This window comes from Epargyreus clarus, unplaced genomic scaffold (genome assembly GCF_041222505.1).
Source record: "Epargyreus clarus isolate Ecla_fem2 unplaced genomic scaffold, WU_Ecla_fem_2.2 ptg000023l, whole genome shotgun sequence".
Taxonomy (NCBI): domain Eukaryota; kingdom Metazoa; phylum Arthropoda; class Insecta; order Lepidoptera; family Hesperiidae; genus Epargyreus; species Epargyreus clarus.
In genome coordinates, this window is record NW_027332230.1 from 11,423,954 (window position 1) to 11,436,266 (window position 12,313).

Sequence of the window (12,313 nt, forward strand, 5' to 3'; positions counted from 1 at the left end):
TGCCAAGTGTCTATTTGTAATCTTTCCAAAGATAGGGTCCTGTGAAAGACAGACAGATAGCGGAGGTTTAGTAATAGAGTGTCGTTTCTACTTTTTGAGTACGGAATCCTAAAAATGAGCTTTATCAAAGGTTGTAGGTATTATGCTATTCCGCGGGTACCGAATTTGTTATTTAAATGAGTTCAAATGCCCAACAGTCTGGTCTATGCGGTGGTGGTCCGAACTTTAGGGATTCGTAATGTTCAACTAAATTTGAAAGGGAAATTCTGTACCGGAAGCTCAGTTTGGTGCAAGTTATTTTATGCTGTTCGTGTTATGCGACAAGCATAAATCAGAAAACATAGTCGAGTAACATAATTATAAAGTTTTACTACACAAGATGATAATGATTGGAAGCCATTATAAAGTACAGTTCAACTTAATAACATAGACATATTTTTAAATTTACCACATAATTAATATTCTTAGTAAATCTGTCTTATTCTTCAGCGAAGAATTAGTAAAAGAAATATTAGGAACAATTTCGATGCTTACAATTGTGTATTAGGATTAGTCGCTAAAATTGTCTCTATGCTTCTGTATTCAATTCCCTCTCTAGCTATAAGGCGAGATTTTTTAACGAAGCAGTTAATTATTGATTTATATCAATAAAATAAAATGTATTATTTATTCATCAATAAAATGTGTATGTTTTGCCCAGAATCAGAATCAAGTTCGTCGCCGTCGGAGTCGGACTCGTGTTCGTCGCGCACAGAGCGCAGCACTGCGACCGCAGCGCACGTGGCGCCGCAGCTTCCAGCCAAGCGACTCTCCCTCGGCTTCGCGCTGACTTCGCGCACACATCACTATGGCAGCTTTTATCTAAGGATGGGTGCTGTTGGTAAGGATGTTATAGATATTATGTTTACTATTTTATCATAGTCTAATTAAGACAAAAAATAATTGTGTTTGACAGTGTTCATCACGCAGTGTAAGTACAATGTTGACTGCAGTGTTCGTGCCGCTGCAGTTGCCTATTAAGCGGCTCTTTCTTGGCTTTAAGTTATTACGATAGTTTTTATTTGACTTTGTTTAAAATACCGTGTATAGTTGAGTAGGTTACAATAACTTAAGCGGCAAAATTTCAAGTACCTGCACTATTACAGCATTTTTACCAAAAGATGGATACTGAAAGTGAATACACATTTTTAATATCGTTTTAATTTATTTAATTATTTACATGCCAACAGCAACACACACAATACATTATATAGTACTTAGAAGTACACTATAGTAGTATTAATAATATAAGGTTCGTATGAGTGCCAATTATAGGCATGAACAACGTTTATATTATATTAGTCTGTATTTTTAATTTGTATGGAACAAATCGAACCATACGCAACCATTATAATGCTGACTGAGCATGGTAATAATGAAACAACCGCAACTGTAATTAAGAACTTGTAATCGAATAGCAGTATTGTATTTATCATAAAAATATTTGTGTGTAATTGTTCATTTACTTACTACTAATTCTTTATGTACACACGTATTGAGACGGTCGGTAAGTCTTTCGATTAATTTGGTTCTGTTGACAAGGTTGTTAAGCAACAAAACTTCTACATGCGAAAAATGTCTGCGACCGAATTAGTTCCAAACAATTTCTCTTTCATTGAACTTCTCCGTAATCTAGGCGGACTTCGAAAAAAGTTTACCAATAGTTGTACACTTCTCATAGGTATAAAGGATTGAAATAAATAAAGTTGGAAAAGAGACTAAATTCCTTGTTATGATGTTTTAAATTTTTTACACATTCAAAATTCAAATGGTGTTCAAATGAAGCATATGCATTGTTTAAGTATAAACATGTAACATTTTGTTTACATATTTGAATGCATTTTGTGGATCACAAAAAAAAGGTGCTGGAAATAATCTAGAACCATAAGAATTTTAATTAAGTTAGGCTTTAGATGTTGATGTTCATATGAAGTAGTATTCGGATGAAAGTTTCGTCATTAGACGAAATGTGCGGCAGGTTACCATTTGCGCTGAAATTACTGCCAGGGACTTAAATGAATTAACACCGGTATTCTGGATTTGTGGAAAATACAAAATAGCTGTCAAAATTAAGCTGAATATTTGCAATTCATGTTTTTTATAAATTTTGATTAAACTCGTACTGTTTTAATTCTCACTGGTTGGTGAGACACTTATTGAAATCTATGAATTAAGTCATTAGACAATAACGATCTTTAGAGTGCTATATTCATCGAAGAATCTACTCTGTCCTCGTTAGAAAAGATTCGAACTATTGCTTTGTTTTATTTGCAAAACATTACTTTCTCAGCATTCGGCATTGGCTCTATGATCTACTCCGGGCTGGAGTTCGGTCAGTACTGGGAGCTGGAGAGGAACACCAACTGTCACAACGTGTTACTCGCGCTCACGCCCGCCACCCGAATGGCCTTCATCTTTATACAGATGTACTTCATATTTCTGAATAACGAGGTTTGTTACTCAATATATGTCATAGTATGTAGAGTCCGCGCCAAACTTTTAGTCCGCTCTGAATATAGAAGTGAGTCGCGTCGCAACAGCAAATTGTAGATATCAGCGGGACGAAGACAGTGTGGGTCCCCCCCGGCACTCGCCGCTGCCCGCTCTCGCCCACGGTTACATAGCTGCGTTAGTGTGCCCTTACTGCTGCTACGGTGTATATGCTTGTAGTTGTGATCAACCGCATTGACTCTCTGACTACACCTGTGCGCAACAACTTCAAAACAGATTAGAAGTTTGTCGCGGACTATAATTGAATTATTTAAGATATCCTTCACTGTTCAGTCAATTTCAGCTTTGTTCTAATACGAAAACGTGATTGGATTCTCTTAGTATGATCGAGAGAATACCCCTTGGGAGCATCCTCGGTTACCCGTATGTTTAGATAGATGAATTCCTATTTTGTTATATCCATTTTCCGTTGCAACCACATTCATTACCTTTCATAATCCGTGATATATTAAGCTTATGAGCAAATGAGTATGAATAAGTTATACATCTAGGTTTTTAACTTTAAATTATATTTTCTATTTATTTAATTATTTTTATTTCATTACTTAAGTATTAAAGTATTGTTCATAGGCGAACCCGAATTACATTTAGGAGGGACTCGAAATATTTATTTGAATATTCTCGTGGTTACAGATGAAAGTATACAAGCACAAGATAGTCGCCAGGTTTGGTTTGATGCACATGGTTGGCACCAACTTGAGTGTATGGCTGAATGTATTGGTTCAAGAGACGAAACACGAGATCCTGACCTTCTACGATCCTGAGAACAAGACGATTGGACTGTCGCATAGACTTGGTGAGTTAATTTTTACCGGAATTTGGCAACTCTCTTTTTGCTTCTTGATAATCATAAAGATGGAAGATATGTAAAAAGGATTTTTAAGTGTTGGAAATAGTGAGCTTAATCGTAAAATGAAGGATCATGCAATATAGAGAATCATTGTTTCAGTTTGCTTTCAGATAAAGGTAAAACAAAGGAAACTTTCTGCTAGTCGGATAGTAATACTATTGAACTAATTAATCACTATATGGTTACATGATATAACTCTTAGTATTGACGTTTCCGTGGATTTGTCAAGCTCTACAATAACCTTACGTTTTTTAAGGAAATGTAACATTACTTATTATGAATTACCAAATTAAGAGTATTAAGGTAAATCGGTTAAATACTCTTTTCAGAAAATTGAAAAGTCGTAATGGTTTTCCAATTTACTTACTGAGCTTCGTATTTTTGTGTACCAGAATTTATTCAATATTGCCGCTTTATTACACAAAAATAAAGCAACATTTTATGTCGAATTCACGGTATAAAAGTTACCCCTTATACGAACATGGATATTAAAAACTCTAATGAAAACGTTATTTATAAAACATATTGGGTCTTTGAGCCGTCAAAGCGTATGTTGAAAAGTTATTACGAACCGATAGGATTTTACGTCAGCATATTCGACCTTCGGCCCTACATAAAAATGTACAGTCAGCTTCATTAGTAGCTAAACATCCCTAGTATTATAATTAGATGAACATCGTAAAGCGTCAAAATTAGATGAACACTAATGCGTCAAAAGTAGCTGAACATCGTATGTAATAAATAGGTAACGTCACTAGTATGATATGTCATTGTTCAGCTACTTTTCACACCGTAGTGTTCATCTACTTTTGAAACTTTACGAAGTTCATCTAATTATGGTGCTAGTTGTGTTTAGCTACTTGTGAACGCTTGGGTGTATAGGTATTTTTAAAACCTTAATCTGTTCATCTACTTTTGGAGCTGACTGTACCTACATATCATATCGATGTACCTTTTGGGTAAAGTACCGGATATTGATAAACTTCGTTCAAGAAACTTGTGTATTCAAGCACGACGACTCAATCTCTTTTGTTGAATTTATCGAAGGACCTAAGTTTTCGACATCTGACAGATATTGTTCGTTGTGCGTCTTTTGAGTTTTTATCCTGTTTTCGTGATTACATAAAGGAAAGTGCTTAAAGAGATGTTTAGGGTCTCGGAAAATGTTCTTAAAAATTGCTTGAAAATTTGTTCTCTGTGTTACTGTGGCAGTAAAATATTTTATTTTCAATAAATTATATCGTATCGTATCATAATATTATTTAGAACAGTTTAATTAAGAAATGTATGGTACATATTATATTTTCATCTAACGAAGGAAACCGTTATAGAGTTTGTTGATGGCAACGGCGAGGAAGTTTCATTGTTAATGATTTTTAGTCCAAAATTTCCTAACAAGTAATTAGTTCTTTTTTAGATCCAATAATTACTATGGTATAAATATAAATCGTTATATTCATAATATTCGCTTTTCAAAACAGTAGTCTACCAATCTGCATCATATATAGATAAAATCTTTACGGAAGCGTTTACAATTTGATAGATATGCTTGATTCCGAATTTTTATGACTTCCAAGTGCCAAGTTGGTGGAAATACTGTTAAAACGGTTAACCCGCGTGTACTTCCGTTGTGCAGGTGTATAGTAAGTCGCGTGTTGGCTGTCGCCGGCAATCGATACCGCTTTCATTCCGAACGTTTTGTTTGTTATTGGCCGTTCACACGACAAATACATAAAGAAAGCAAGCTAAATAAGTTAAATACTTAATTTAGTAGAGGTTGCAAATTATATATTTGATGTTTTATAAATGTGAAAAATGTGTAGGTATTTCAAATCACAATGAGCAATGAAACATGCTCACTAACGGACCAGTCTTGGAACATGTCGTCGTTATAACCTATTATATTCCAAACGTTGGGCATGAATCTCCTCTAAAAGCTACAAGGAGTCTAGACCAGCACGTTAGCTAAGTGCTACTTAGTAGATTTCACTAGAGTTTTTTTCAAAGAAACGTGTGTAAGTTTCTTTACAATATTCACCTTGGCCATTATATAACAAGTGATAATTAATATCTAATATGCTCATAACTTTGAAAAATCACAGATCCCTTTGAGTGATGCGATGTACCTGTGCTAAAAGTACAGTTACAATATTATCATGACCGACTAAAATATTATGAAATTCTACTCTCCGTTACCAATCTAAAGAACTTTGCTGCCACATTAGTTTTAAACCACATAACATTTATTTCGATAAGAACACTTCTCAAGTAATTACCTACAGGAAGCGTCGTTAAATTTTATAAAGTGTTCTCTCGCGTGAGAAACAATCAAGCCATCTCTACTAACGACGCCTTTTCTTTGTTATACAGTGAATAGAACTTTGTGATCATTCAATTATTTTCTGATACTATGCGCGCTGGAGAGCACTTTGATATTCCACGTGAATAGATTTGTGTCTTCATAATTATAAAGGCGTTTGTATGTTTCAATCCATGTCTATTGACTATATTGTCTACTTTAGTGAAACGTCGGATAAAGTGCATGAGTTATAATGAGATCTAAGCTGTATTTTAGAATTTAAGAAACGATATTAAAAATGTGAAGATAATAATACTTTTCTTTCCATTTAAATAACTTAATATCACGGCTTAAATTGTTGTTTTAACTTTGGTAATGGTGTCGCAATGAGTTTTTTCGTTGTGTTGTAAGATCTTGACCTTCTTGCAAACCATTTTGGACCAGGGCCATGAGTCCATTGCGGAAATCGAAATACATTCCATACCAGGCTTGACCTTAGGCAGATTAAACTCTAAATTCAAATAAAATATGGATATTTTATGAACGATCTTAATGCACTGACTACATTATGTTATCGATGTTAAGCTACTAGAGAAAATATTATGCATATAAGTACAGAATGAATACATGAGTAACATATTATTAAATAATACTTACTTTGCTATTTCAATTGTACTTTGTGTACTAAGCATTTAACTTTTATGTTGCTTTATTTCTGAAGAGACTATTCTCATCCTTTATGCATTACTCTAACCACGTAATATGTTATCATCTTACATTCCATGTACGCTTTGTTTCAATTTCGCTCAATCCTTTCCATATATTTACTGCTGCCTATATTTCGCGGTTTAAGAGGAATTTGCGCGGTCGTGGATAGGAATAATATTCAATTTATTAAAACCCTCCGATCCCGTCGGGGTGGGAACGAAGTTATGTTGATAGCATTCCTATCGTCGTTGACCCCGGAAGGCATTTTGACCCAAATTCTAGAGTGAAGTATAAGAGCTCTATAGATATCTTTAAACGGTGCAGGTCGATAATAACGAGCGTCCCAATTTAATTAATTGGAAATATTTAGAGGTTAATAATCCCAAACGACGAGAATCTATTGTAGGCAGGTTTATTTTTGGCTTTTAATTCAACGTAATCACATCTTTTTGGCAGTGCCTAGGTTTAAAAACATAATTTAGCACTAGCGCTTACGATGAAGCCATGTGGAGAAAGATTTAAAATACTCTATTTGACCCGTACTGAATCGTACTGGGTAAACCTTAAGCTTTTTCATTTTATAGGGAATCCAAGTGAAGATTCGATCAAGAATGGGTTGGTAATAATGAATTCCTAACATAGTTATTTTATTAATAGAAGGGTTAAAAAGTGAGGCTTTATAAGTGGTCACTGAAGCTCATATCTATAATCAATTTGAAATAGGACAAGTATCCGCCTAAAGTCGGTTAAGTGTTGCTACTTTATAAAGCAGAAACAGACGTGACCCAATTAACTATAAACAATTCTACTATTTTTTTGACTAATTCGACTCATTTATCATTTCAGCTTTTCAAAAGGCATTTGCATCGATGGCGACCGAGGTTCCACCATCTCATCCGGCAGCAGCTCATCTGCGAGTGCCAAGGGGTCTGAAAGGCCCTCATCATATCTTCGAGTGTCGTCGAACGAACATCATGGGGTCGTTGGTGCAAGATGCATCACCATTCCTTTTCCCATGCACCATCGAATACTCGCTTATTTGCGCAGCGATTCTCTACGTCATGTGGAAGAATATCTCCAAATATCCATCGAAAGATGTCGCGGAAGCTATAGCCAAAGCTCGAATTCTGGAAGGGTTAGCGTACAAAAAGTCCCCACATTTATACAGCGTTGATTGTGCCCGAGCTCACAAGGGACTTTTCTTCGGAATCCTGGTGTTAGTTTTGACGATCATATCCCTCATTTTATTCTTCGTCCTTATATCCAGAAAGGAGTACGCGACCTTGGCTGTAGTCGAAGTAAATGTATGTGAATTAGCACTATACGCTATGACAACATTTGCAAGCCTAGCGGGAATGATCTGTGTGCGGAATCTTAAATACGACGGCAACCGAAATCTAGAGCTGGATAACATATTGCTCGTAGGAGCTCAGACTGGAATGTTCATTTATGGCACATTCACAATAATCGGAGGACATTTCACAATCGAGAAAAATACGATACTTATACTAATCACTGCGTTATCGTCTTTGGTACAAACGACGTGTCAAACGATGTTTATTTTAGACGCGAGTCGGAGGTCTGCGAAAACACCGGAACAATTGCGAAAGAAACCTGGAAGGGAAATTGTGACATTCCTTTTGGTGACGAATCTGGCTATGTGGGCTATAAACACGTTGGAGAAATCACGAGCCGAATCCCATCCGGTTCAACTACACTTCTATGGATTATGGGCTTGGACGATCATCACTCACGTTTCGATGCCTTTGGCTATATTCTACCGATTTCATTCGACCGTATGCTTGTGTGAGATCTGGAAGCGGGCGTACAAAATGAAACCTGCATACATGTAGCGAAGAAGGCCCAGGTACTAAGACGCAAATTTGTGATTCAAATCTGAACTATGGTACTTGGAAAAACTATGGATATTATTCGTAGAAAAGTGGCGTATAGTTTAGTGCCATAGATTCGATAGTCACCAATCGTATATTTATCTAAGTAATCATTAAACATGACATAATCTTAAAAGCCATAAATGTTACATACTTCTTTGTATTCGTATTTCTGGAGGACATTGTCTCTGTTGGTTTTGAAGTTGACTGCTGTAATGTTAAGTTATTGTATTTAAATATTTTAATGTGTTATTTATTTGTAGCTTTATTAAACGCTTTAACTACGGTAGCATTACTGATGTTGGTTATTATATTTGCATTACAGTATTTGTCGACAATTGGTTAGATTTTATTGTGTTAGCGTTTTGTAGTAGAGGTGATTTCTTAATCAGTAGTGCATTTATAGAGGAACTATGTGACAGTATTGCATAAGAAATGTAAAGTTATGTTGGACTGGTTTCAAGGATCCAAGATTTCTTCTTGTTAAATTAAAAGTTTTGCGTCGTTTGGTAATCAAACGTTTTAAATATCAGGTGAAATTTTATGCGTCATTTTTTGGGTCAAGGAAAGTAAATAAAAAACACATGAGTGTTTTTTTACATTATTACAATTATTCTCATAGAAGAATTAAATACCTTGAAATAAAATACAAAAATTGGATTTAATAAATTAATAATGCCATCAATAACTACCGCTATGTTTCTCTATAAATGACCAGGAGTTCGATATCTGATCGATGGTCGATCATTGTCGATGGGTATTTTAAAAATGTAAAGACGTTCTTGTGTTCATTTATCATCCTGTTTAGATATACTTAGAATATACTTAGCATAAGTCGTATTTAAACACTAGTAGTTTGATTTCACATTCCACTATTTATCAAAACCATGTAGCCCATATGGCAATCTCACTTGTTCAAATATTCTGATTTAAAAATGTCTTCCAATAGGTTACAAGCTTTTAAAATATTCCACCATTTCATTTTCATTATTTTATCTTTTGATGTATATTTCAAATCACCAAGCAAGTCTGTTCATAACAGCTTTTATATACTCTCTATCTTCAATATTAAATGTCTTGCTAATCTTATTGTAACTACATAATTTATCTACTATAGAGAAAAAGACGTTGACATTTTTCAAAGATATACCTTTTGCTACTCCGCCATATATTAAGAAAAAGGCAGAGTAGTCGTAATTCGTTATAAGTGTGTTATAGTTGTATTATTTTCTTTTATCAGTTATCATTTTAGTTTTAATCAGTTACTCGTAGTATGTGAAATAAGACGTTTTACATCTCGTTTTCTCATTGATACGAAAAATGATTATCAAAAAATCTTCTTTTTTGTGAAAAAGAACAATTCTTTTGTGATCCTTGTTTATATCTTTATATTTATTTTATTTATCTATTTCGATAACAAAATGTTTCTCTGAGGAGTTACGATTTATAATCATAAAAATATCATCTTAAATTATGCTAATGTCTTTTTCTGATCGAATAGCTTAGATCGTAGATATTTTAAGGCATATTTCGATAGAATATAAGTATCTGCGCAGACTTGCATGTGTTTGCAACAACACCTATATAATACAAAACTTACAAACATTTTATTTCATACTAGTTACAGTGGGATCAATAATATCGACCTAATAATATTTTTTTGAAAGCTTTTTGCGTAACACCGTGAAGTAGAAAGTTCAACTTGATAATAATGTACTATGGTATGACGCGTAAAACATAGTCTGATCAAATTTTAGAGATTTTGTAGCGATATTTTTGAGGAAATGTAGTACCAGTATTTTGGATATAAATTTTGAAACTAGCAATATTTATGTACCGAGGACCCTTTAGGTAGGCAAAGGTAACACCAAAGTTTATAATTGGTAGGTAATGTTTGGAGCTTATTGTATTAAAGTTCGTTTATACCTATAGACGTTGAATATGTCAGACAAGGTGTGTCAGACAATACTCTTATAAGTATTTTTCCTGTACAATGTCATGTCAATGTCATATACAGGCATGGTCTGTGTCTGTGCTGCCATATCCCATTTAAACATATACTTTGAACATACAAATGGTACAGAAAAAATAAAAGTAATAGTAATAATAAAGTAAATTAGTTTGCCACTGTGCGTGCCTGACACGCTCAATGTCTGTACATATAAAAGGAATTTTTAGTCCGGCTGAGATATCGTAACAGCTGCGTTTTAGATTACCATATAATTCTTGATAGACTTAGTTTTTCGTCCAGTTTTTATGATTTTATTGTAAATGATTCAGACTGTTGACATTTTAATGTAACCAGTAATTTCAATAAACGCTGTATTATAGAATCAAATACAGGTTGCACTGACAATGTGAGCTGTAATAGTGTTTTGTAAAAATAAATTACATAAAGACTTTCAAACTTATGTATTCATTACCAAAATTTGAAAAATATAGGCATATTACTATAAGTTGTAGGTATATACTTATGTAAAATCAGTCTTGTCTTGTGAATTCTTAGTGAACGTATATAATCCCATAAACAAAAAAAAATATATTTAGACCCGTCTTTATAAAAAAAGTATTATAAATAATCCAATATTTTCCTTTAAGAAATATGAACAGATATTAATATTTAAAGTGAGTTTTATTATATGCCATGGAAGAAGATTTATTATACTACTTTATTTTCAACTCCTGCCAGATCCATAAAACATGTATTGTAGCTATTTTAGGCTAAATAAATGTTCATTTCTCATAGCTCGAAACGTGTAGACGTTGATGTATGTTATAATGTATGTGTTGCTCAATAAAACTCAAAAATATAATTGTAACACGAACTAAAACAAAATATGTTAAAACCGAATTTATGTTCCAAAGTTAGTGACATCATTACGTTACTTTTTTAAATTGAGAATTATTTTTTAGAAACAAAATTTTGACGACTCTTGCTTTGAAAAATAAATTACGGACAAATCTCTCTTAATTCTTAATTTAACATCATAAATTCGTAGTCCAAAATAAACTCAATGATAAGTACATATATATTTGTAAGTAAGTTTTTGATCAGTTTTTTTATAAATTGCTTTTCGACTATTATAGGCATTTTTGCTCATTACTAAAATTTCAAAAGGTTTCAGGAAACGAAATGATTTGATACGTTTTATGGAACGTTTAATATTTGTATGTAGTTGTAGAATTTAGAAGTGGATTCATACAATTCTTATATCTTTTGCTGAGTATTATTAATAAATTATTTTGCTCCTTTACTGATGATTTATTTAAGAGTAAGTTTTTAATAAAATGAATTTGAAGAAATATAAGATATTCAATGTTGGTTATAATAATAACATAAATAAAAACGTGTGTTATTATTATATGTTACAGAGAGCGTACCTAGCTCTCTTCAACGTAGCTATCGTAATTCTTACAATAAACCGTACTGTAATATAGCTATATTATTTCTTAAAAAAAACATTTCCGAATACCATCGACTTTGTTGCATTTGTTCCTTAACTGTGACAAAAAACAGTTTTTCAGAATATTTATTATAACATAACTACAGACTTTATTTTGTTTTGCGAATCTGCATAACGAAATATTGTTGACTGTATTATTCTTTCAAAAAATTAAGAATTGTATGGATCTACATTTACGTATATTTAAAATTACTTGTAATTTAAAATTTCTTATGAATGTTCATAAGTAACGTACAATAAACATTGACACCAAACTCTAAAGTAACGATTGAGTACGAAAATATTGTAAACTATTTTAATCTATATTGATGTAAGGGTAAATGGAAGTTTGTTTCGTAAGTGCTAAAATAGCTCAAAGGAATAAGGTAGGTTACTGTATATTTATAACTCTATTTCGATTTATTCATAATAATATATGTACTACTCTAAATGTATGATATAAGAGTAAATTATATTGTTTAATTGTTTTGAGTTTACCTCAGTTTAATCTCAAAATATTTATATTTAGAAATATCAGCCATACATCATAGATAAGTATAGATTTCTCACC

At 33.1% G+C, this 12,313-nt stretch overlaps 1 protein-coding gene across 4 annotated transcripts in view; it reads left to right on the forward strand.

The window, feature by feature from the left end:
• The window catches only part of LOC140751463 (proton channel OtopLc), an 83,647-nt gene extending 72,376 nt beyond the window's left edge, over window positions 1–11,271 (forward strand). For all 4 annotated transcript variants that reach the window (XM_073085323.1, XM_073085322.1, XM_073085324.1 and 1 more), the window contains exons 7-10: window positions 701–880; window positions 2,330–2,490; window positions 3,184–3,346; window positions 7,254–11,271. In XM_073085323.1, coding sequence (XP_072941424.1) covers window positions 701–880; window positions 2,330–2,490; window positions 3,184–3,346; window positions 7,254–8,260 — 1,511 coding nt within the window. In that variant the 3' untranslated portion in view covers window positions 8,261–11,271. The remainder of the gene's footprint in view (window positions 1–700; window positions 881–2,329; window positions 2,491–3,183; window positions 3,347–7,253) is intronic.
• Window positions 11,272–12,313: the final 1,042 nt, after the last annotated feature.